General features: G+C 39.3%; 3 protein-coding genes across 9 annotated transcripts; 1 reads left to right on the top strand and 2 right to left on the bottom strand.

Annotated features, from left to right (window-relative positions):
* The first annotated feature begins 2,497 nt into the window (after positions 1-2,497).
* Positions 2,498-6,000, top strand: LOC115750366 (B3 domain-containing transcription factor LEC2). Its single transcript, XM_030687665.1, has 6 exons — positions 2,498-3,034; positions 3,144-3,218; positions 3,313-3,413; positions 3,564-3,610; positions 3,846-3,919; positions 5,569-6,000. Exons 1-6 carry the CDS (start codon positions 2,498-2,500, stop codon positions 5,998-6,000), a joined length of 1,266 nt encoding a protein of 421 aa, XP_030543525.1.
* A 631-nt stretch (positions 6,001-6,631) lies between these two features.
* LOC115750436 lies at positions 6,632-10,862 on the bottom strand. 3 transcript variants are annotated; one of them, XM_030687798.2, is made up of 5 exons: positions 10,713-10,862; positions 10,592-10,597; positions 10,379-10,490; positions 10,093-10,250; positions 6,632-7,068 (listed from the first exon to the last, which is right to left on the bottom strand). In XM_030687798.2, the coding sequence occupies exons 3-5, from the start codon at positions 10,457-10,459 to the stop codon at positions 6,972-6,974; spliced, it is 336 nt and encodes a 111-aa protein (XP_030543658.1). In that variant the 5' UTR covers positions 10,460-10,490; positions 10,592-10,597; positions 10,713-10,862; the 3' UTR covers positions 6,632-6,971. The 3 variants fall into 3 exon arrangements, with proteins under 3 accessions (XP_030543658.1, XP_030543657.1, XP_030543660.1); XM_030687797.2 differs by lacking the exons at positions 10,592-10,597; positions 10,713-10,862 and adding an exon at positions 10,554-10,569 and having other exon boundaries at positions 10,379-10,523; XM_030687800.1 differs by lacking the exons at positions 6,632-7,068; positions 10,592-10,597; positions 10,713-10,862 and adding an exon at positions 7,075-8,137 and having other exon boundaries at positions 10,379-10,584.
* Positions 10,863-11,537: 675 nt separating this feature from the next.
* Positions 11,538-16,731, bottom strand: LOC115750380 (nonsense-mediated mRNA decay factor SMG7-like). 5 transcript variants are annotated; one of them, XM_048276447.1, is made up of 6 exons: positions 16,602-16,731; positions 15,376-15,504; positions 14,692-15,288; positions 14,457-14,579; positions 14,158-14,366; positions 11,538-14,006 (listed from the first exon to the last, which is right to left on the bottom strand). In XM_048276447.1, the coding sequence occupies exons 2-6, from the start codon at positions 15,436-15,438 to the stop codon at positions 11,969-11,971; spliced, it is 3,030 nt and encodes a 1,009-aa protein (XP_048132404.1). In that variant the 5' UTR covers positions 15,439-15,504; positions 16,602-16,731; the 3' UTR covers positions 11,538-11,968. The 5 variants fall into 5 exon arrangements, with proteins under 5 accessions (XP_048132404.1, XP_030543548.2, XP_030543547.2 ...); XM_030687688.2 differs by lacking the exon at positions 16,602-16,731 and adding an exon at positions 16,314-16,415; XM_030687687.2 differs by lacking the exon at positions 16,602-16,731 and adding an exon at positions 16,176-16,286.
* Between the last annotated feature and the right edge of the window lie 8,248 nt (positions 16,732-24,979).

Below are 24,979 nucleotides of genomic sequence, written 5' to 3'. Positions count from 1 at the left end.
CGATGAAAAGGAGAGAAAAAATAGAAAAAAGGGAAAGAAAAGTATTTAAAAAATAAAAGACGAAAATGTCCAATTTTATTATTGTCATTAACCAAATAGTAGATATGATATAGTAAAATGCATGAATTTCATATTTTGTTTTATCCAGTCCTATCTTGACTAAAATTTCAAACGATCAAAACGCAGCTTGAATCTCGAGATTCAAGTTTGGTTTCTTGCTTGCTTTATTTGTGTAATTCTTAGGCATTTTTAGGGCATTTAGATGTTGGGATTCGATTTATTAGTAATTGATTTGTTAATTGTCTGCTATTTACCGTATGTATTGGTTGTGTAATTTGGACAGGCACAAGCAATTGCGCTCGACGCTACAAATGAGGAGCTGAAAGAGAGGGAGGAGGAAGAACTTGGAGGTGGAGAGGTCAAGGAGGAGGAAGAGGAACTCCGGAGGCGGAGAGAGATGTGAAGCAAGTAGATGGAGAAGAGGAAGGTGAAGGAGCGAGCTTCTTATTAGGAATTGCATGAGAAGAGGAGGAGAATGTGCTGGGTTGAATGAGAAAAATGGAAGAAAATGATTTTCGGTTTTCGAAGAGAGGAAGTCATTGTCTTCTGTTTTGAATGTGCTTTCTCCATGGACCGTCATTTCCTTGACTAATCTAATTTATGTGTGTTGGGAAATTTAGTGAATAAGATGAACAATTGAGTCAAACTTTGAGACGTGATAACACTCTCTTTAAAGTCTCAATTGTTGGGTTGAATGAGAAAAATGAAAGAAAATGATTTTCGGTTTTCGAAGAGAGGAAGTCATTGTCTTTTGTTTTGAATGTGCTTTCTCCATGGACCGTCATTTCCTTGACTAATCTAATTTATGTGTGTTGGGAAATTTAGTGAATAAGATGAACAATTGAGTCAAATTTTGAGACGTGATAACACTCTCTTTAAAAATTTATTTGCCCACAACGTTGCTAATGGTTTCTGGCAAATATCCTCCAAGATATAACAAAGTCTCGGTGAGAATAGCAGATATCAATTTTAATAAATTTTCAAGATCTCTCAAGGAAACAATTGGAAAAAGTGGCTGTATTTTTCGTTTGGAAAGAACAAAAATGGAAGAAGAAGTAATTAATTGAATAGAAACAATTAATAATTTATAGAGAAATCATTTGAAGAGACACAATCTTTCAAAGGTTAAGAAGTTATGTCCGAATAGACACAATCTTTCGAAGGTTAAGAAGTTATGTTCGAACAGATGCAACTTTTGAAAAGGTTAAGCAATTATGTCCGAACAGACAAAATTCGGACGCCCCTCTTCAACTATTGTAAGAGCCATTTATGAACAGTTGCATTGTTTCAATAGGACACAATGGTTATTGCTGATTAGTGCCAAATCTATTCCACGTGCGCGCTCACATCTCTATCAAAAGATGTGGGATAATGCATCTCTTAGTTTGTTTTACAAATAAACTACCAACAATGTGTTCCAAACATTGAAAAATTTGAATTTTTTTGTAAGTTATTTTTCACGAAATAGACTGAACCTCGGATCACCAACAAGCAATAAAATTGCTTGCCACCCGTGGGGTTAACAGCATTAATTCTTCTACCCACGCGAACGTAACCTTTCTCCAAAGTGGCCAAGAATGATCCTCATATTATTATTCTCCGCTCATTTATCACTGACCCCGCACTCTTCATCATTCATTAATTTCACTTCACCAAATAATCATTTGCTAAGAATATGTAGGATTATGTCTCGAAGATTATCCCACTAACAAGTACGAATTTGTCATATAATTTCACTGGTGTGATTGATTTTGTTAGTCCTGACAACTTTCTCATTCCGCTCATCCTTTCCAAAAAATTTCCCATCCTTTTTCATGCTCGAAGGTAGAGGAAAATCGTAACGATTTGACTTATTGAATTATGAGAGGACAAAACTGAATTAAAGTACAAAACATGGACATTGGTCCTTCATTAAATAATGCTTATAGAGAAACAAAGTTTCTGCTAGGTATTACCTAAGCAAAAGAATATCACATGTTGTGTGTGTTCATTTAAAATGCACATTCAATATCTTCAAAAGGCATGTTATCTCACTATAATAATTACGAGTCCGACACGTATTCTAAGCCGACCGTTAATGAGACCCAGGTAAGAACTTACAGGATAGACTCAACTTAGAAACGATGACTTTTACGGACAACATAAAACAATAAATACGTTGAATTCTTATCTTTTTTTCTTGTGAATTTTCGTCATAAACTTAGATGCTTCCCATATTACAATTGACAACTTAAAAATAACCCATCGAGATAAATTCAGTTTTTGTTTCTTTCCAACTCGGGTGACCTACACTAAAATGGCCTCAACTCTAGCTTGAGACACTGCCCCATAAAAAGCCTCTTCACTTTCACAAACTCCAAATCGCTAGAGAGCTGAAAAAAATAGCAAAACTTTCTTCTTCACCATTTGTTGTTTTGAGTTTCATTCTCAAAGGAAAATGCACAGGTTTCTTGCACCATTTGACTCCACCAAGTCCACAAGCATTGACAACGTGAGCAGGCAACCAATCATGGGTCATCCTAGAAACCTTCATTTCCCTTCATTTGAGCAACCCCCAACTCAGATAATTCATGCCCCAACGCAAATTCCACCTTCGTTTCAAGGGCTGCCATTTCCATATCCATACCCATACCCATCTCAGTACTCGCCCCAGCCTTTCTGTTTCTGGCAAAATCACAACATTCCTCAACCGGCTCGATTCGAATCGCCACCATCGCGGCCGATTGCTTTCGATCTGGCGGGGCACCAACAAAAGGTTCTCGACGCTCGGGCGACGAAGGCCGCGAGAAACAGAAGAAAGATGGCTCGCCAAAGGAGCCTCGGTTTGCACCGAAGGGGCCCTTCGGCGTCATCTACTACGAACGCGAGTTCGCCGAGCAATGGGTTGATTTCAAGCAAATATCTCATGGATGGACAAACTTTGGAAAATAATGGTAGGGAGGACCAACATACTTTTTTCATGCCAAATGGTAAGGTGGGGAAATCTAAACTATATCTCAACTTTTGAACAGTATTGGAAGTTTTTGCGGCTCTTTTGGAATTGTGATTGTTCTTTGAATTGAATTGCGTGTTGGTTGGAATAGAGATTTAGAATGATTCTCCAAAAGGAGTTGAAGAACAGTGACGTCGGGTCTCTAGGAAGGATCGTACTTCCAAAGGTGAGACTGAAAAAACTAATATAACCCACATATTAATTTGATAATTTCATGGTCATTTCCTAGAGTTTATTGCACCTTGTTGATTTTAAATTAGAGGGAGGCAGAAGAAAATCTTCCAATCATTTCCGACAAAGAAGGAATTGAATTAGTGGTAAGAGATGTGTGCTCTCAACATGAGTGGATCCTGAGATACAGGTTAGCGAGCAAGCTCTCGTCAGTATTTATTGATCTTTGTTGCACTTTATTTCTTCTTAATTCATTAAAGCTCCAAATAATAATTTTAAATTATCTATGAATGTTATTTCTCTTCTTGGACTAATAGTACAAACTCCTTGAAAAACATAGGTATTGGGCAAATAACAGGAGCAGAATGTACCTATTCGAAAATGCAGGTATCTTCTCCATTCTCTTTCGATCTTTTTTTTTTTTTTTTGAAGTCCTATATTTGGACGATCGCATTTGGTAAATTTTATCTAGCCTGTAAGTCTCTGGTAATTAAAGGGTGTGTAGAAAATAGCTGCATACTTATCATTTTGCAATGTTCTGGTTAAATTATGAAAAACCCTAGTTCCTATCTATGGCTTTGTACTTTCTCCTGACCATGATCAGGATCTAATTCCTAAACAGGAGAATTAGTGAGGGAAAATGGACTGGACATTGGAGATTCCCTTACATTCTACGAAGATGAATGCAAGAACATCGTGAGTTTTTTTTTTTTTATATGTACAAATTCATTTAGTTATCTATTTATTGGGTTTAATTAAATATGCTTCATTAAGCCAGTTGAAAAGTAGGAGTATTCAAAATTCAAAATTTCCAAAAAAGGGTGTCGGTTTTTATTAGCTAGGCGACGAAATTAGTTCTTGGACTTTCCTGCAAATTTACAGGAACGTTAACAGCATTTGACCAATTAAGTGAAGGTCATAATGAGGACGTAGGATTACAACCTTAATGACACTTAGGATGAAATTTGTAGGAAATCTTACATCAGAGAAGAGAAAAATGAAAAAGCAAAAATGAAAAGCTTAACATTGTCTTTCCAAAACAGTTAGGACAAGGCGTGTGTCTAACTAGGACTAAGCATAATGGACCGATTGAATCGGGATCCACCCGGATTGGACTAGCTTGTTTGGTGCGGTTCCCGGTTCCATAGAATTGAAACCGGTTACGGTCGGTCCGATTCCTCATTCGGACCAAACAATATCTTTTTTCTAAGAAATTTCTTAATTGTAAATGTAAACATAAACCTAAGATGCTTGATATGACTTCTAGGTTTAGCAATACGAGATGCAATTAATGAGAGGTGGTACGGTAAATATGTCGTTAACGAAAAAAAATACGATTGGTCCAATGATTGCGCCTCTTGGAATCAAACTAGTCGGTCCCAAATTCCCTATCCTTGAAACTGGGAATCAGTCATCCAGGTCCGATTCTCGATTCTAGGGTGGGGCCAAGCCGGATCAGATTGGGAACCGATCACCCTATGTCTCACTCGAGTTGTCCAAATGTATGCCAAGAAACAAATTTCCAGGAAAAACAGAAAATTATTGTTTTCGGGGTGAAGGAAATCTCTAAGAAGATTTTCTTTAAAGATATGTCGTGTCATTTTGATAAGTAAACCACCTCGCGATAACAGTGGTTAGAAGAGAACGTTATTTATTTTTTTCATTAGGAATGAATCAAAGCCTAACTTGTTCAAAAATAAACAAAATGACTCTCGATCGTTTGTTGTAGGAATGTTTATACGTTCGGATAATTTATGGGGCTATTTCACATTTTTTCTGGCTTAAAACATGTATTTTTTTTTTAAACATTGATCGACCCAATAAGCCTTCAACTTCAATTAAAAGCCGAAAAGAAGATTAATGCTCCATTTATTTAGCGAAAAATAAATGATTTAGAGATCATTTTCTGAAAAAAGGAGTACTTGCGTCATTTACAAATAAATGAACAAAAAACATTTTCCATCATGCACAGAAATTTTTAGACATAAATTATTATCCATAATAAAAATGATTTTAATCGATTAATTATTTCAAATCATATAAGTGGCCATTTTTTATAAAATATTTTCTAAACCATTCATTTCTCGCAAAGCAAATGGAAGCAACATCTCTTAAAATTACGGTGCTGTCTTAAGGGAAAAAAAAAGGGGGGGGTGTAAGAGTTATCAAAAAGCATGGGCTCGCATTGGTCGATCCATACAAAAGCACCTCTTCACTACATTTCTCACACAAAACAATTGGCTTTCTTCATCACATTTATTCAATCTTCGTAATTTCTCACTACCGCCATAATCATTTTGTGCACGCTAACCTCAGAATGTTTCTGGTGCATATGTGTGACACAGTACTTCTCCATCGAAAAGGTAGCCAGAGCAGAAGCAAATCCCTGGAAAAAACAACACCAGGCCATTGAAGACCTTGACGTCAACACCTCAATGGCACCGATCTCAAATGAACCACCAAGAGCTGTCGAAGGCGAAGAAGAAGCAGCAACAGTAACTCTCGAACAGTCAACGGGACAATTCAAACACGGCGAAGGAGATACCGAAGTCTTGGCGGCTAATCTCTCTACAGACTCTTCTGCACCGTACAGAAATTACTCAAATGTCGCTAGTGAGGGGACCCCTAGACAACCGGATGCTTCGACGGGAGACGACCAACAGATCGACTTTGACGACTACTACAGAGGTCTCGAAACTCTTACTGCTATGGATCCACACATTTATTCCCTCTTGGACCTGTCTTGGATAGGCAACAGCGGTGCGACATCGAAATGATATACCAAGTGATGGACTCTACATAAATTCTTCGATTCCAAGGAAATCGAATACCAAATGGTACCTGGAATTTTCTCCGGTCGAATTTAGTTTTTACAGTGGTTCGAGTCAGGTCTGGATTTTGATTCTCTTTTAATCCTGATTGAAATCTGCAGCCATAAATTCAGTCTCGCTTCTCATTCAATTTAATCCAGTGACTCCAGCTGTTCAAGCTCTTTAAATTTTGAGGATGAAAACTGGAGGATAGATTGGCAAAGTATGAATAGTAATGCCTAGCAATAGTGATATTACAACTCCACGATAACATCATCTCACGGGAGGTTGTGATATCATCACTTTTGACGCTTGAAAACACTTGAAAAAGAGTAGATAAAACGACTTACTGCAATATTCAGGTGGAGATTCATCTGTTAATGGCTTGAGATGATAATAAGCCATCCAAGATGCGCTGTCGTGAATTTCATGAAACATCTATCACAGATTTGGCCCTACTTCAGGATCTCTGCTGCGGAAAATTATCTCAAAGACCATAGCCGAGAGTAAATTGCCCTTGGCCTCGGACAATAGTAAAAGAGACAGAATTTCGCATGATTTAATGTCGGAATAAGTAGAAGGAAGAGCATGAAAAGTCAAAGGGAGAACTCATAAAAGGGTGAAAAAGTGCATCTGTACTCAGTTTTCCGAAAGTACATGTTTGTACATATGAAATAACTGAACGTTTCAACATGAATGCGTTCGGTATTTTAGTCCTGTGTAAAACCTATGAGAGAAAAATAAGCTGAGATTTGACCGATAAACAAACAAGCATTGCCAGTGTTCTCGTGAGCAGAGACAAGCCGGGGTGTCCTCTTATTGGCGTTGCAGTTCTTCGAACAAGAAAGATTTCTTGTCTCGCTTGTCCTAAGTCATACATGAGTAACATCGAAAATTGCCACACCAGGCAATTACTTTTGACAAGACCATGGACTATATCAGTGAACTTTGTCTTTGTCAGTCTGATCATTCGGCACCAAATTGAGATCCTGCATTTGTGTTTCAACTGAAACCAATCCGGTTTGCGCGAGAAACCTGCAGAAAACATGCCCGTCTCCTGAGAACAACACTTCGAAGATAAAAGAACCAAAACTTATCTCCCAGCAAATGATAAAGTTTGAGACTAATGACCAAAAACTAGATTCATCCATGTCAGTTGTTTGGACAGCTACTCCAGAATATAAAGTGATACAAAATGATAAAAATCCACAGAAACGAAGAAAAGGAAGAGAATAAGCATGCATTGGACGATAATGAAAATGGGGCAAAACAGGATATCCCTGGAAAAGAAAATGTCTTTTTCCCAGTAAACCAGTTTGGTGGGTTGGTGAGGGTTCCAATAATCTGCATTTTAGTTTTATGACATGATGGGACACCTAGAACAAGTCTGGATTGTCTATGGCGGCTTAGTTAGAACATCCTGGCCATACATTAAAATTCCAATTCCCGAAGGACGTCCAAACTTTGCAGAGAAGTCGTTCACTTCAAACATTCAGTTTGTTTCTGATGACAATCTGCAACTCATGAACTGATAGGAGCAGAGGAGGGACATTGGCGAAGCATTAGTTTGACGAGATTGAGATGGCAATGGACATAAATACAGGAGATGCATTGGACTGAAAAGTGAGTCACTGCAAGTGATCCAGCTACAAAGACAGGTGAAAATGAATGGCCACAAAGCGCAGTTTCAGAAAGTGGATGCTATTCTGGAAATTTGGTTTTGGAAACATTCCCTAGTTGCTCTCACGACCGTTGAAGCTGTGGAAATAACAGCAGCGGTCCAAAAGAGTGTTTGGTTACTGCCTTGTCATCACATCTTGGAAGAACTAAAGTAAACTGACATATAAATAAGAGGTCAGAAGTTTCTATCCAACTTAAGTCTCCATTCCCAATTATTTAAGAACTATGGGGGAAAGGAGAGACGGGTTAAAAGGAAAATGGACACACGGTTCCCAGGCCATCAAGTACTGGGGAATTTCCATGTAAAATCCTATTGTACGTTTTGTTCTTAGGGAGTTATAATACATTAGGCATACTTAAATCTTGCATTTCCCCAGAGCTGGAGGCAAGCATTCTATGAGGCAGAGAGAAGCAATAAATCAAACTGCATAGGGTGATACAAAAAAGGTGGAAAACTGGTATTGCACTCACCATTCCTAGTTCATATGTAGGGGAAGTTTTCAGTAGAGTTAATTGCATACCGAGCAATAACCAAGCACGACACGACATTGAAACTGAAGGATCTAAATTCTCATCAGATCATGTGTTTCTAGCTGATTCTATTTTTCCTTTTTCTTTATTATTACTATTATTTTTTCGGTAAGCAAGTGTTTTGCGTTTCCAGATTTAGGTACTCTAGGACTGTCAGACTTACTGCATGTGCAGTGGAAGCTTGTTTTTTGGACAAAGACAGGTTAGAGATGCAGGTGTGGTATAAAGCAAGCAGGAGAAAGCGGAATATCAACTAATGAGGCGACAAACGGTAGAAGAGATGCTAAAAAGCCACCAATACAAGATCCAAGAAACTTCAGCAACCTATACATGTTCCACCTTCAAATGCCTAACCAGAAAGAAGCTCAAATTCAAGCAATTCCTTTGCTCTTGCAACTTCAACTGTCACAACGGCTTCAAGTTTAACCAAACACACGTCCACCAATCTATCGTTGCAAAACACCCAAACCTTCAAGGCTAAAATAGTATTTAGCGACACAGCAAGAAGACTGGAGACAGCACCTATGACTGTACCAATTACGTCAATCAATCACATGTAAAAGACCAAATTTCCCTTAATTTAATGAAGTGTTGACCCGGTTGCACAAAAGCAACAAACAATATGCAAAGACTGATGGGGCTTATCATATCCAAAAGATGTCAATAAGTTTCCAGCAGAGGGCATTTCTTTTCTTTGGCTGCAAATGATGCACGGGACTTTCATTACCATCCACTTCCATTCCCATTAACTTGTCTACAGGAAAACTGCAACTGACTGACATGAATGTTACGTTATTGAATCTTCAAAGTAGTCATTTCAAAGCACACACCAGCTATCAATTTCCTATGTATTAGCAGCACCAGGAGGCCCCCCAATCAAACAAACTCATACTTGGTTCTTCTTTACCCTCCTTGTCTCCCCATATCCACCAATGGTATTTTGGGATCTCATCCTCTTGGACACCGAGAACCCAATTGAATTGAATAGCTCCAAAAGATCATTAACAGGTTTCCTGGATTTATCAGGTGAAGTTCCCAGAAATTTGGCCAATATCGGAGAAGAGAAAAGGGAATGCCACCAACACTTATAGAGCTTAAAGCTAGTCCAGAAACTTGATTTACCATGGTTGATTTAAACATCAAACCTTTTTACTTGTATATTCTCAAAAAGAACATTAAATTAGGCAGATTCATCTCCCTTCAACAATTATTAATTGACAGCGGTCATCCCTAGAAAAGTAGCAGACCATACGTCTCCTACAGAGTAATAAGAGATGAATCAATGCCTATCTGCAAATGCAAAGCATGTTCGAAAGTTTGAAGCCACCGCCAATTACCCTTCCACTAAAAGAGGGTCTAGATCTAACAATACCATCTCCATTCCCCGAAATTGCCAGCTAAAGGAATTTTAGAGTTTTCATCTACTTTCTCCAGCCAAGAACCAAAGACCAAGGCAAGGTTTCTTCTAGCCAATGGAAACTATATTTTTCAAAAGCAGCATCCATCAATCAACAGCAAAACCAAATCCAACAGAATCTTGCACGTGGATTTCAACTACCAAGTCTTACATTACCAAAACATAAGCAAACAAACATGTTGGGAAGCCGAACTGAAACCTAGTATCTCATAATGTGATGTACTCACAAGATCTTGTACCTAGCACTATCCAGTCACTAAAAAATTTCAAGGCAATGGGTATATTGATTCGTCCATCGTTAACTCCAATTATCTAAAGGGGTCTCGCTTCACTCATTCATCCTAACAAGTACAATCTATACCTAAAAAGTAGACCTCCAATCGAAAGACATAAAAGCAACAGCTCCAAGAGCACAAGCAGCTGAAGATTACCAGCTAAGAAGCAAGAACAGAGCGAGCGTGATAATCACGAGGAACGAGACATGGAGGGTCAGCCAAGAATCGCTCGAAGAGAAGGCCAAGCCCATCATGACGGCGAGCGACCCACCCAGCATCACAAACGCCATCTTCAGCGCGTTCCATGTCGGACCCTGGAATCGACAAAGACAGGAAAAAGAAGGAAAAAAAAAAAAACGTCACTTTGCTTGAGCAACTACCGGAAACAGGTGATTCCCAAGTCAACGACTCTCTCTTGCGTTTTACGAAATCGAAGCCGTACGTTGACTCCCGGCGCGAGAGCCCCGAGCAAAACTGCCGTCGCCGGCGACACGTCCTCTTTCGCCGGAGGCCTGTCCTCCATTTCCGTTCGATCCCGAGCATCAGCTGGAAAATGTTACTTGCCGCTTGAATCGAATAAGACGAGCGATGGGCTCCGGAAGTTGTGTTTATCGATCTGACGGAAAACTTTCACGGGCTTTTTCTTGATCCAGTTCTTCGGCTTCCAAGGTCTAATCAAAAGCAAGCTAGCCAAATTTCAAAGGGGACCGAAAAAGAAAACTTTATAAATTACAAAGATGGCACAAGCCCAAAATAAATTTTCATATTCAGCCTACCTAGCAAAAGATTATCATAATTTGGCCCGAACTGTTTGGCAGATTTCCGCGTCTTTCTCCTGTCGTCTTAATTCGAACAACTGATTTTCTACCTGCTGCGAATAGACATGATCTTGACATTAAGAAAAGAACATTTAGGCGGTCTCATGATGCTCACAAGGTGCTCTCGCAAGATATATTCGATACGACTTCCCATTCTTTTAGATTATTTCGGCCTCGAGACGTCTCCGATGAATCAGCAAATTAGGTAAGGTATCAATTGAGTGGTTGATGAGTTCATGTATGCCTTTTCTTCTCGTATTGTGGTTTGTCTGCTCCGGACAAAGACACACGACCTATTCGGTCAAAGGCGTGCCGGACCATCTCAAGACTAAAGTAGCCTTCCATGAAGGACTTGCTTGTGATTTAACCAAACATGAAATCTAACATTTCCTACTAACCACGGGTAAACTGCTTTAGTCGAGATCGCCTGCACAGGCCGACGGTCCGAACTACGATGTTCGAAGGGTGTTCCAGGCATTCGTGCCCCGGGGAGTTAAAAAAAAAAAAAAACCTAGAACTCTAGCACAAGACTCATGCTTTTTAATGTGCAAATAGCGCTTGGAGTTCTATGTCCCAACTTTCCTGTGTAGGAAGGACACCATCGTCTAAATCCATGTATGACTAACCTAATGATGCAGATGATGCAGCCGATCGTTCATCTGATTTCCTACTCGAGGCAAGACAGAGAATTCGTTACTAGGCCTTTGTTACGATCGCAACAGTGAAAGAACCTTGGACTTGGAACCTGCACATCGATGGAGATACTAGGCCGACACCAAGCCCTAATCTTGACTGCAGCAAGAAATCATTTCAATGAACATGCCCTCTAGGGCAAGAAACATAAACAGCCTCCAACCATGCTTTGGTTATCATTTCCTTATCAACTGAGGAGAAGTGTTGTTTTGTCAGAAGACTAAAAGGTTCTCTAGGCATTCTCTCAACAATTACATTGTCCAAAAGGGACATTAGCAAAATATCAGATCCTTAAATCTCTCTACAGAGAGAGTATGGCCTTCCTTTGTTCCTAGATGACTCTTCCTTGTCTACCTGTATCAGATCCCCTGTACAATGAGTTTTACATACAGTTGCATACCAGGAAAATAGGTTGTCACTTGTGAGTCTTTAGTGTGATTGAGCACATGAAAGCACACGCTCCTGGTAGGTAATTGCCACGGCAAGCCACTTTAGAGGTGATACAATATCCGCTTCATCTCCTAGAATGTGGGACCTCGCAGGTCAGGATCCTGCTGGAGCCTCCATTCTCTCTCTTTAAGGTATTGCAGAAGCATCTGCTGATCATCTCTCAGTTCTGCTGTCCCAGCACCGCAACCATAAGGACTTGCTCGATAATACGCATGAAAGACTCTGTCCTTCGGCTCATCCACTCCGTAAAAGGCAGGATATCCGGGAGTCACAGCCTGGTGGTTCGAGTATACTGTTTGGTTAGAGAACGAGGGTGTTCCCCATGAGTTGAATGGATCAACTTGAGGGACACCGAGATGATAAATGTTTCCGATGTTTCCAGGGCCATGGACACTAGGACTCAACATTTGACCGTGATTGCCCTGATGGAGATTGTTGATTTCTCTGAACTGGCGGAGCCATTCCGAAGAACTCATTCCACATTGTATTGGGTACACATAGTTAAAGCCGGTGACACCAAGACTAGAAGCATTAGGGGCAAGAGGAACAGCATAATCTGAATAGCTCTTCCCAGGTGATGTGGTGAGAAAATTCTCCATTACCCCAATTGTCTCATTTGTCTTGTGATCAGAGAAACTAGATGTATTCACTCCGCCAAACCAAACAGCATCATCCGGTAAAAGAGGCGCTGAAGGCACGGGAGTGGAATAAGGAGGAGAAGGGTAATGGGTTATTACGGATTCATGGCAAGAACCGATAACTGGGTTCTGCGGCTCCGTGATTTTGTTAATGGAGAGATCGGCCAGCGATTCAGAAGCTATTTCCTCAATAGGAGGTAGGTGACGTTTACCCAAATCGGTCCCTTTCTCTTTATCCATGTTCGAGCTTCCTCTGTTGAGGACCCACGCATTTAGAGAGGGAGGCCCGGCACCGGTAGAGATAGGGGTTGCAGGAAACAAGTTTGCCATGTCGCTAAAAAATGGTGGCGGCTGCTGCTGCTGCTGCATGAATGGCTCATTGTGCCTGAAACTGTTGGTGTTGGGTTGGAAATTAGATGGTTCACTGTGCACAGGGTTCTGGGCTATAAGCAAAGATGTGGCGCGACGCAAGCATTCATCAGGCGGTGCTGACTGATCCATTAGTTCTTTGTGGGGGTCTCCCTTTTTGGAGATGTATTTATGAAGTGGAGCCGAGTTGTGTCTTGTCAGAGGCTTGAACAGAATGACTTCCTCCTCCTCGGCAACAGATCTTCTCGGACTTTCCCTGAGGACTGCATTTCTTCGTTCGTCAATGACTTCACTTGTCCGTGCCAGAGAAATTTTCAGTTTTGGATGGGTACCCAGCGTGGATTCTGAGCATTTCTTCTCCTGAGACCCATTTGACTCCAGCTCATAGAATTGTCTTCTCAGCTTATCATACTGGATCCACCTGTTATGACGACCAGAGGTTTCAGCAATCCTCATAGCAGCATCAATAATTCGACGGGCTCGGCACACTTTTCCACTTCGATAGTCAGTACTATTTTCCCGATGAGATGAGAAATCTAGCAGAAGATGCGCGTGTGCACTTGGTGCAAAGCCTCTCAACTCGTAATCTTCCCAAAGAGCGCAATCTTGAGACTTAACTTCGCCTACATGAGAGTGCATGAGGTTTACTAGGCAGATAAAGCTCTTACAGAAAGAAGAGAAAGCGGCTTCACTCATTTCATTGGTCCCACAAAGATCCTCTTCTTCGGGTAGATTTGCCAACCATTCCACAAACACGAGAATAGCTGGTAAAAGTGGGCAGGAATCCCAGGGACTGGCCTTCACAACTCGATCAACGAGCTGATTCACAATTGTAAATAGAGCCATCACTGCATGGTCTCTCGAAAGGAGCGGTGGCATTTCCTTCTTGTCTTCCAAGTTTGTCATCACCGGGCTCTTGGGAAGGTTTTGGATGACAAAGATGAAGACACAAATGGCTTGGACAGCTCGAAATGGGCCTGTTCTTGTTGGATCCATAAACTGATACGTCCTCAACGCACCTTCTAGATGAATGTCGTCCAGATCTAACAAAGCTTCCAATTCTCCCTTTGTAGAAGAAAAGGCTCTCAAAAAGTCATCCAAACTGCTCAAACGACAGAGAAAAAGAAAGATAAGTGTACATAAGCTTTTTGAGTCTCATGAAATACAAGACAAAGATATCATAAAACCATCTTTGTCAGGACAAACGCAGCATGGAGCAACACGGTAACGATACACTTCAGTAGAACTAGTACCTGGATCTTACATAAAAGAAACTTATTACTATCACGAAAAGATGCCACAAGTTTTTTCCCACTAAGCAACCACGTTCCTCTGTAGAAATATTGCAGTTCGTCACATCATCGCCAGATTGCAACTTGGTCGGAACTTTTCTTCTTTCAGAAGGCATAAAAAAATCGAATGAGGCCTCAGCGGAATGGGAATGCAAAAGAGACAACCTGCTCTGCATAGTCGTAACAAGCAATTGAGAACTGCAAGGAACGCTGGAGAATGAAGATCATGGCACAAAAAGTATGAGAGGAAAACATTTTACCTTCTCTAACAGTAATATAAGGTTGTTCCATGCATCCGGGAAAGGTTCTTTAACGGCCAAACTTCTTATACAGTGGTACAAAGCAAGGAACTCGTCACCAACGTACGTCGACAGTAATGCCAACTATAAACAATACTAATTGGTTATGATACAATAGACAACTGTCTGAACATTTTTTAATTCGAACTGAATCCAAGCATAAATACAAGGTACAGACCAAAGTAAGACAATATACCTGATTATGCGGGTTTCCACTATCTGGCCAAATTGTCAATGCTTCCAAGTAATGAGCTGCTGCAATAGACCAGTTACGGTTTTGATTGTCGGGTCTTTCGTAAAGCACTCTGTATCTTGCGAGATCCCCAAGACAAATTAGGAAGCGATGGCATAAAAATTGGCAGTTCTTTATCCTCTTCTGATCAACATTATTTATGATGCCACTGTTTCTGTGGAACAAGGTATCTTCGGGAATTCCATGACATCTTTGTACCTTGACAATGAGACTTTTGTAGAAATTAGTTGCTTCTGACAAGAATAACTTGATTCCTTCAGAGTAATCATCAGCACTTCTTTGCGCGTTGATAACATTCTGCGGCACCTCGGAATTTGTACAACTAGAAACTTTCTTTATTTGTTTGCGAAATTCATCGATATGCTTATAGTGGAGCTTCCACAAAGAATACTCAATATCTTGAAAATCTGCCTGCTCGGAGTCTTTCAAGATGCTTTTTTTAAGAACTGAACAGACTTGCTGATACAAGTGTTTGACATCGGAATGCAATAGACCTCTCGAATTGATCGATGCCCATAACAGTTTTTCAGTGTTAGATACCTGGAACTGGAAGCATCAAACTATCTTAATTAACCGCAAAAATACAGTCAAAAGAGCATAACAAATGCACGGTTTCTCAAGAATCACCTCAGCAAGCGAATTTTCTGTCTGTGTTTGATCTTTCTGATGGACACTTGGCCTAGCATCCATAGTTTAGAGTCCGAAGATTTCTTCAAACGAACTCCTTCTCCAGGATGTTAGCAATTATCTGATGACCTACATGAGAATTGGATGATTCAGGGAAGTGACACATCTCCATCAAGAACAGGGAGACAAAGAATGAACACACAAATGCACAAGAGAATTTGGGAAACCAAGCATCTAACATGGACCCCAGCTCGTCACAACTCGATCTCAGGGAACTAACAAAAATCAGAACGTATGGGAGCAAATTCAACGGTTTGCTGGAGAAAATGGAAACATTTACCATCTTGGTATTATGCCAAGGCACTTGCTAAACCAAGGCGAGAGAATTCCCAATTCTTCTGACCATCCAATAGGGAAAAAAACATGTAGTGAAAGCATTCTCTTTCAGATGATCATACAAACAAAAGCTTTGAAGAGCAATCAGGCTAAAAAGGTCGGCTACAACTAGATTGACAAGTTCAACACATGACAAGAATTTTCTTTCCCATGAACATTGAAGCAAGCAGATGCGAGCGTCACAGAAAACAACAATTAGTCTACAAGAACTCACAAAAAATTTTGACTTGAGAACCTTAATTGCAAAACACAGCCACCCACCAAAGAGAGTTACTCATGCTCCTTAAAGATCTCAAAACAAGAGAGGCAAACATGAACTTTCCAAGGAAGTGTTCCTAGACAAGCTGGATCAACAAACGAAATCTCCCCCAAAGACCCCTTTGAAAATTAGGTAACTAACCCACCCAATTCAGGTCGCGGAAGCAGAGCCAAACCAGCAAATCACCAAGAGCTTACACTTGTGAGCACGAGAGAGAGAGACCGGAAGAATCTACAAACTGCAGAGAGGAAAAAAAAAAACAATTTTTGAAGAACTTGGCCACCTGCGACTGCTTGACCAGCGGAACAGACAAAGCAAAAGGTGGCTGCTGATGATGAACGAAGAGGGAGAAAGAGAGAGAGGGAGAGAGAGAGAGCTCAACCTCAGAGACAATATCTTGCCCAGTATAATTCGTCCTCTTTGTCTTTTCTTTGCCCATTTCTTGGTTTCAATTCAGGAACTTAAATCATCAAGTGGGGAATAAATTAAAGCGACTCATCATCAATCATCATCATCCATTTCTCTGACCAAATACAGAGAGAGAGAGAGAGAGAGAGAGAGAGAGAATCACTTGCAATCCAAGCCAAAAACCCATCTTTGTCCTTTCGGAATTCTAGAACACTACTGTGCAGCTCTCTCGCTAGGATTCGTTCTAACTCAAGGGGGATGGCCAATCACGGCCGTCTGATTCGAACAGGAGCTAATCCGTACTGTGAGCTGCGAAGCAGAGGACGAGAGCTCTCTGGTGGGCTCGACCCGCAGGGCTTGCATTGGGGATGGGTGGGTGGTTGGGGAGGTGCGATATTTTTCAGAGAGGCCCTTGACTCGTCAGGAGTCCTACATGTGGTTAATTACAATATCCGCCCATTTAATGCGGGCGAGACAAATGCTTCTTTGCAGATAAGGACGCATTGCCCAAAGATATTTGATTTCTGGCGTAGAGAAAACGGAACAGCTCGAAAAATATCGCGTACGATATGCGATGACATGACCTGAGCAGGTGCGGTGGTGCAACGAGTCAATCAAATTGCCCGGAAGATATGCGTTTTCACGAACTATGCGCACAACTTGCGAATAGTACTGAAAGACTGATTCATGCTTATTAAGGAAAATTGAGGAACTACATCGAATAAATTAAAAGTCCCGAAGGATTTGATTGCACGTTTCGCGATAGCACAGGTACTTGTGGTGACTCTCTCCCTTGTTTGATCAAATAAAAGGATCATATTGAACATTTAGAAATTATCTAAACATCATATTTAACAAAGTAAAATTGCAAGAGTAACATTGCACCTTAACCCAAAGCTTAGGCACTATTAACGGCGTTTTCATTAACTTTCGATCCCGACGGACAATGATGCGATACCTTGACAGGTTCTTTATCGGTGATCATAAAAAATTATGATTCTCAAATTTGGATTAACTCAAAAAAACTTCCAACACCCATTTCATTCATATCCGAATTGCTAAGCCCGTGATCGAATGACTACGCAGAGGGATCGCGATGAATCGGATCGTTTCGAGGAATTATTTTTGTCCGTTTGGAAATGATTCACTTAAGACAAAAGGCAAGATCACAAATTAGCAATAGCCCGAACGAGATTCGTGTGTGAACTCAAGTTACCCAATTTGACAAATGAGCACATGGAATAAAAAAAAAATTGTATAATTTGGTGGCTTAATTGAGCATATCTGACAACGACGGGTCGATGCTTAGTGGGAATGTGAAATATCTTTGACCTGGAAAATCTTATATTAATATAGTAGAATTTGGCTTTGCATGTGAGAATCGTTGAAAAAGAAGAACCAAAGTGGAATTCCTGTTGGGGGTAAAATTGAAAAGAATGATGAAATGGAGTGGAAAAATCGAAAATAAAAAGAAATATCGAAAACTTTCAACGCGAGTCGTGTACGATTACGCGTGATAAATGACAATCTCTTGGGTCCCATGAAATGGACTTTCCATATATAAATATTTATATAAGCTGTCGTTTATAAAATCCCCGAACCAATAAGTGATACACATGACGCTTTTACTCCAAATTAATTTTCAGCTTCGTTTGTTTAAAAAAAATAATTTGAAAAATATTTTCTTGAAAGTGATTCACATGTATTGTTTACAAAATAAATGAACGAAAATTATTTTCATCATGTACGAAAATGTTTAAAGATGAATTGTTGTCGATAATCAAGATGTTTTTCTTTAACTAATTATTTCATTTCAAATTATACGAGTGATCATTTTCAAGAAAATATTTTTTTTAAGCCTTTCATTTCCGCTAGACAAACGAAACCTTCGTCTCCTAAAAAGTTTCGGACCGACACTTCCATGATATATTTAGCCCAAGTTATTTTGTTTCACAGAAACCTCTACGCTAGTACCCAATAACAATTTTACCCCCAATTGATTTCTCATAAAAAAAAAAATCTCAAATAGGTACCTTGACCCAATTGTACCATCTTTTAAAATGCATTGGATTTTTCAGGTCATATCTGTTATTTTTCATGTTATATTTGTTTTGCAATCCTTTGTCATATATATTGTTACATATACACTTTAACAGGTTATTGAACGGAATGCTAGTGGAGGGTGGTACAGGTTTAAGTTTTTTCCTGAGACGAAAATTAATTTTGAGTAAATATGCCTTTTATACTAGTTAGACATTTGTTGTAAGATGAAAATTCGTTTGGGGTAAATGTGCCAAAATTTTTCATTAGACGAAATTAGTTTTGGAACAAATGTGTCACTTTAATTCAAAAATTGATCAGCATTTTATTTTTTGTTTCTCCATTTGGCTTGGCCCAAAAAGAGTTTTAGGGTTTTGGTGCTAACGATGGCAAGATTTAAAAAATGTTGAGCAATAATTGCACGTCAAAGCAAAGGTCATTGTTTGATGTTATGTGGGCACATCAGCATATCATAAACGTGAAAAATGTCAAAATCACATCTTATCTTGTAACAACTAAGTAAATAAATAAGTTTTCACTCCGCGTTCAAACTTGACATTTTTTATCTTGATTGGGACCAAGTAGCAACTAAACGAATTACGACTCGACACAGTATCGGAACCAGACATTGGATGACATGAAAACTTATAATTCATTGAGAACATGAGACTATAAAACATTGGAAATGCAATTTCAAAGAGCTAAAAAGCCTTGCAATCTCGGAAGTTCCCACACTGGATTGAAATGTCGAAGCTATATTTATTAGAAAGTCAAATCCATAAGTTTAAGTTAGAGTATATAACGCTTATTGTTAAGCGATATACTATGTTTTCAATACCGTCCCTTATGTGCAAGCCGAATTAGGAAGGACACGTGGAATTCAACGGGCGGTTCGTGGATGCTCATACACTACAAAAAAACACGGATTTAGCCACGAACTATTTGCGACGAAAAAATTTCGTCGCTAATTTGCGACGAATATAGCAACAAAATACATATTCGTCGCTATTTGCGATTGAATTAGCGACGCAACCGGTCGTCGCTCATTAGCGACACATTTAGCGACTACACAAAAAGTCGTCGCTAATTTGAGACGAAATTAGTCACGAAACATTGTTCGTCGGTAAATTGCAACGAAATTAGCCACGAACAAAATTTCGTCGGTAAATTGCAACGAAATTAGCCACGAAACCAATTTCGTCGCTAAATTGCAACGAAAATGGCCACAAAAAAATGTCGTCGCATATTAGCAACGAAAACGGCCATGAAAATATTATTCGTCGTTATCATTTTGCGACAAAAATATTATTCGTCGCTATTACTTTGCGACGAAAATATTATTCGTCGCCAATTAGCGACGCAATTCTACGTTTGGTCGCTAATTTGCGACGAATATATTTTTTTGTCACAAAATATTTTCTTAAATTTTAGCGACGAAGTGTTATTTGCGTCGCAAAATTAGCACTATTAATAAAAAAATTTTAAATTAGCGACAAAGAAGTGTTTCCGTCGCTAATTTAGCGACGAATAATATATTCGTTGCTAAATTAGCGACGAACGGGTTACTTCGTCGCTAATTGTCTTCTTTAACATTAGCGATGAAAATTGTTGTTCGTCGGTAATGTGCGACGGACGACTGGTTTCGTCGCTAAAGCCACCGACAGTTTTCGTACTCCAATTTCAAATTGCGTCGGCACCACATATTTTCGTCGCTTAATTCGTGGCTGAGTAAAAGTTCACCCTTTAATATGACATTACCTTCTCTCTCTGCACTCCTCTTTTGCCCGCTCTCTTCTCTCTTCTTCCTTCTGTTTTGCGTTCCGTCTTCTCTCCCTTCTATTTTTATTTGTGCCTTATGGTAATCGTAGAATTAATTTGGTTTTTATTTCACTATTTTCTTCTACCAATTGCCATAAGCTACATGAATCTTAACTAATTTTTCTTTTTTCATGTACATGTCCACTTGAAAGTCTCGCAATCCAGGTGAACCTTGCAATTTTTATCAAATTGATCACTTTCTCCTACAAAAAATACAATCAGATACTTGGGTAAGTCTTATTGACAATGTAACTTTTTTTTTTCAATTTGAAAGTAAAGTTGAGCTCGTGAATCAAAATAAGTTACACTATCCGTGTAAAAAATTGTAGTAATGCACAATTAGCGACAATATTTGTGCCATTATTCCGTTGGATTGTTCATATAGGGTTGCGGTGAATTTCCTCGGTGGTTGGGGGAGGATGCGGTGTAATTAGCGACGAAAACAAGACATTCGTCGCTAATTAGCGACGAAAATTATAATTTCGTCGCTAATTAGCGACGAAAAAAATACATTCGTCGCTAATTAGCGACTACAAAAGGACTTTCGTCGCTAAGTAGAATAAATTACATCCGCCTATTTCACCATTTTCTTCTATCAATTGCCATAAGCTTCATGAATCTTATGTAATTTTTTTTAAGGTACATGTCCATTTCAAGGACTAGCAATCCAAGTGAACATTGCAATTCTCATCAAATTGATCATCTTGTACTATAAATATTTCAGTGAAATACTTGGGTAAGTCTTCTTCGGATGGTATATTTTTTTTCCAACTTCGAAGTAATTATTGCGTCACGGATAGAATTTTAATTTTCACGATTTTATGGTTTTAATTAAGAATATTAAATTGTAGATGTGATATTTTTAATATTTGATGAGATTTTTTAATATTTATACAGACACAATGCAAAGAGACAGGGCTTGGATGTATAATAAGAATTTACCCGGGCGACGAGGATTGACTGATGAGTTTTGTACTGGGTGGGAACAGTTTTGGAATTTGCTAGTAGTAAATTTGAGTTCATGGATGGAAATAAGTTAAGATGTCCGTGTAAAAAGTACAGTAATAGTAAATTTCATGTGTGTGACAAAGTTAGAGAACATCTTTGTAGATTTGGGTTCACTCCGAATTATTATAATTGGACTTGTCATGGTGAACCATTTATATCCGATGAAGAATATCAAAGAAGTGATCAATTTTCAGTTAGGGAAGAATGTAGCTATTATAACCAATTGAACCCATATCAGAGGATGGTGATTGATGTAGCTGGTCAAAATTTCGTGTCAGAATCGAACCATGCGAGTACTAGTTTTGCTCCTACATTTGAACAAGTAGGTACTAACTATGCATCACAATTGGAAGAAGCAGGAGTAACAGGTTTTGATGAGAATGTGCCCAACGAAACTTTTACATCTAATCGGTTAGGGGAAGTGTTGAAAGCAGCAGATGAACCTTTATGGGCAGGTTGTGATAACCACACTAAGTTATCGGTGATTGCAAGATTGTTAAACATCAAGACAGAGCATAATGTGTCCGAGAATTGCTTCAACTCTTTTGTTGACGTAATGCGGGAAGCAATGCCTCGCGATAATATCATGCCAAGTGATTTTTACGACATGAAAAAGCTAGTGGATAACTTAGGTCTTCCAGTTGTAAGGATTGATGTATGTAGTAGGGGTTGTATGTTATATTGGAGAAACGATGAAAATGTCGAATCTTGCAAATTTTGTGGCCAACAGAGGTACAAGATTAGCATGAGGCGGGGTCGTAATAAGAAGCGTAGACCATGCAAGCAATTGTTTTATCTGCCTTTAATCCCCAGATTGCAAAGGCTTTATGCGTCTCAAGCCACTGCTGAACACATGACTTGGCATGCAAATCATGAAACCGAGGAGGGTCTGATGTGTCATCCTTCAGATGCAGAGGCATGGAAACAGTTTGATAAAACATACCCCGAATTTGCGATGGAGCCTCGAAATATCAGGTTAGGTCTTTGTGCCGATGGATTTGCCCCATTTGGAAAATCGGGAAAAAGTTATTCATGTTGGCCGCTTATCTTAACTCCGTACAATCTTCCACCTGGTATGTGCATGAAGACACCTTACATGTTTTTGACATTGATCGTGCCTGGCCCGCAAAATCCGAAAAAGTTGATAGATGTTTATATGCAACCATTGATTGCGGAGTTACGACAGCTATGGGATGAAGGTATTCTTACGTATGATGTTTCTACTGATCAAACATTTGTAATGAAGGTTGCACTTCTTTGGACGATAAATGACTTTCCAACTTATGAGATGTTATCTGGATGGAGTACAGCTGGTATTTTAGGATGTCCGATTTGTATGGAGAGATCAAAGTCATTCAGATTAAAACACGGTAAAAAGGCCAGCTATTTTGACTGTCACAGACAATTTTTGCCCATAAATCATACATTTCGAAGGAATAAGAAAGAGTTCATCAAGAATAAGATTGAAAGAACACCACCACCATTGAGGTTGACCGGTGATCAAATTTGGGAGCGAGTTCATGACTTTCCAACCGTTGTTGAAAACCCCCATGGCACAACTATTGCGTATGGAAGCACACATAAGTGGACTAAGCGCAGTATATTTTGGGATCTACCATATTGGAAGACCCATGTTGTTCGTCATAATCTTGACCTCATGCACATAGAGAAGAATGTTTTCGAGAATGTCATAAATACCGTGATGGATGTCACTGGAAAAACGAAAGACAACTTGAATGCAAGAAAATATATGAGAGTTATTTGTGATCGGCCAGCACTAGATGTGGATGCAAGCAGCAGGAGACCAAAACCAAAAGCGGTTTACACATTGAATAAGGAGCAGAGACGGGTTGTTTGTCAATGGTTGAAATCCATACGATTTCCAGATGGATACGATTCGAACCTCGAGAGATGTGTTGATTTGAATGAATGCAAGGTAACAGGTTTGAAGAGCCATGATTGCCACATATTTATGGAAAGACTACTTCCAATAGCTTTCAAGGAACTTCTACCAAATTTTGTATGAGGCGCCATCACGGAGTTAAGTTATTTTCTTCATGATATTTGCTCGACAGTGTTAAAAGCATCACACATGGAGAAGTTGGAGAGAGATATTCCAATCATTCTTTGCAACTTAGAAAGAATATTTCCTCCATCGTTCTTTGATTCAATGGAGCAATTCTTAGTTCACTTGCCTTATGAGGCCAAAGTTGCAGGTCCCGTCCAATTTCGATGGATGTATCCATTTGAGAGGTAAAATATATTTTTAATAAATTTGAAATTACTTTATCACTTATTATGTTCTGATAAACTTTTTCCCATTGCAACTAGGTTTTTATATCATTTGAAGAAAAAAGTGAACAATAAGGCATGTGTTGAAGCTTCAATTTGTAATGCATATATTGTAGAAGAAGTGACAACATTTGCATCATATTATTTTGAGCCGCACGTGCGGTGCAAGAGGCGGAAAGGAGGAAGAAATGATGAAGGGCCCATTGATCCCAATTGCAAATCGTTCTCTATTTTCAATTATATTGGTCGACCAAGTGGCGCATGTAAGTTTCGTAATTTAACCGACGAAGAATGGCGAGCAGCGCATACATATATTTTGCTGAACTGTCCAGAAGTGGAGCCATACTTCGAGTAAGTGTACTTTTGTAAATATATTTATTATGTGTCAATCGTTTGCTAATATATAAATGGTATTTGTTAATAGGATTTTCCAAACTTCAATGTATGGACTACCATCAAATGAGTTTGAACGTTTGTGCGATGAAGAATTTGCAGCTTGGTTCCAAACATATGTAAGTTGCCTATGGACGAAAAGCAAGTTATTAATATTTCATAAAACATTAATTAAAAAAATATTATTGACTTTGCATGTGTGACTTCAGGTTCACAGTAATCGTGATCAAGTCGAAGAGCAATGATTGCTATATCATCTGTCATGGGGTCCACAAAGAAAGGTACGAACTTGGCCAGCATATTTCATAAACGGGTACAATTTTCACACACGAGAGTATGGAATGGGAAAAGCCACAATGAATAGTGGTGTGTGTGTTCGGTCATCCAATGGTGGCAATACGAAAGATGATTTTTATGGCTTGTTGGATGAAATCATAGAAATAGAGTACCCTGGACCATTAATGCGGGTTGTGTTATTGAAGTGCATGTGGTTTGACCCCATCAGAGGAATGAAGGTGCATACAAAGTTTAATTTGGTTGAAATAAATCACAAGAAAAGGTATATGAAATATGAACCATTTGTCTTGGCACAACAAGCAATTCAAGTATATTATGCATCGTATCCTAGTTTGAAGCGCGACAAAGCTGATTGGTGGGTTGTATGTAAAACGAAAGCACGAAGAAAAATCGAGGAACACCGGAAGGATACAGCGTATCAACAAGATGAAGTTTGTAACACCGTTCAAGTTGAGGAATACAACATTCCGACTTTACGAGATCCATGTGGAGCAGTGATAGATGTAGACCCAATTGAAATTCGCGAATCAAATGTAGAAAGTGATGAAGAATCCGATTTTGTGACAGAGGATGACGATGATGCTCATGAAGAAGACGAAGACGAAGACGAAGATGAAGATCAAGACGAAGATGAATGTGAAGATGAAGATGATGACGACGACGAATATTGAGATCTTTGACACTTTTAACTAA

The sequence above is a fragment of the Rhodamnia argentea genome, chromosome 3 (assembly GCF_020921035.1).
Source record: "Rhodamnia argentea isolate NSW1041297 chromosome 3, ASM2092103v1, whole genome shotgun sequence".
Classification (NCBI taxonomy): domain Eukaryota; kingdom Viridiplantae; phylum Streptophyta; class Magnoliopsida; order Myrtales; family Myrtaceae; genus Rhodamnia; species Rhodamnia argentea.
Note: the sequence above shows the minus strand (reverse complement) of the source record. Positions and strands in the feature narration are given on the sequence as shown.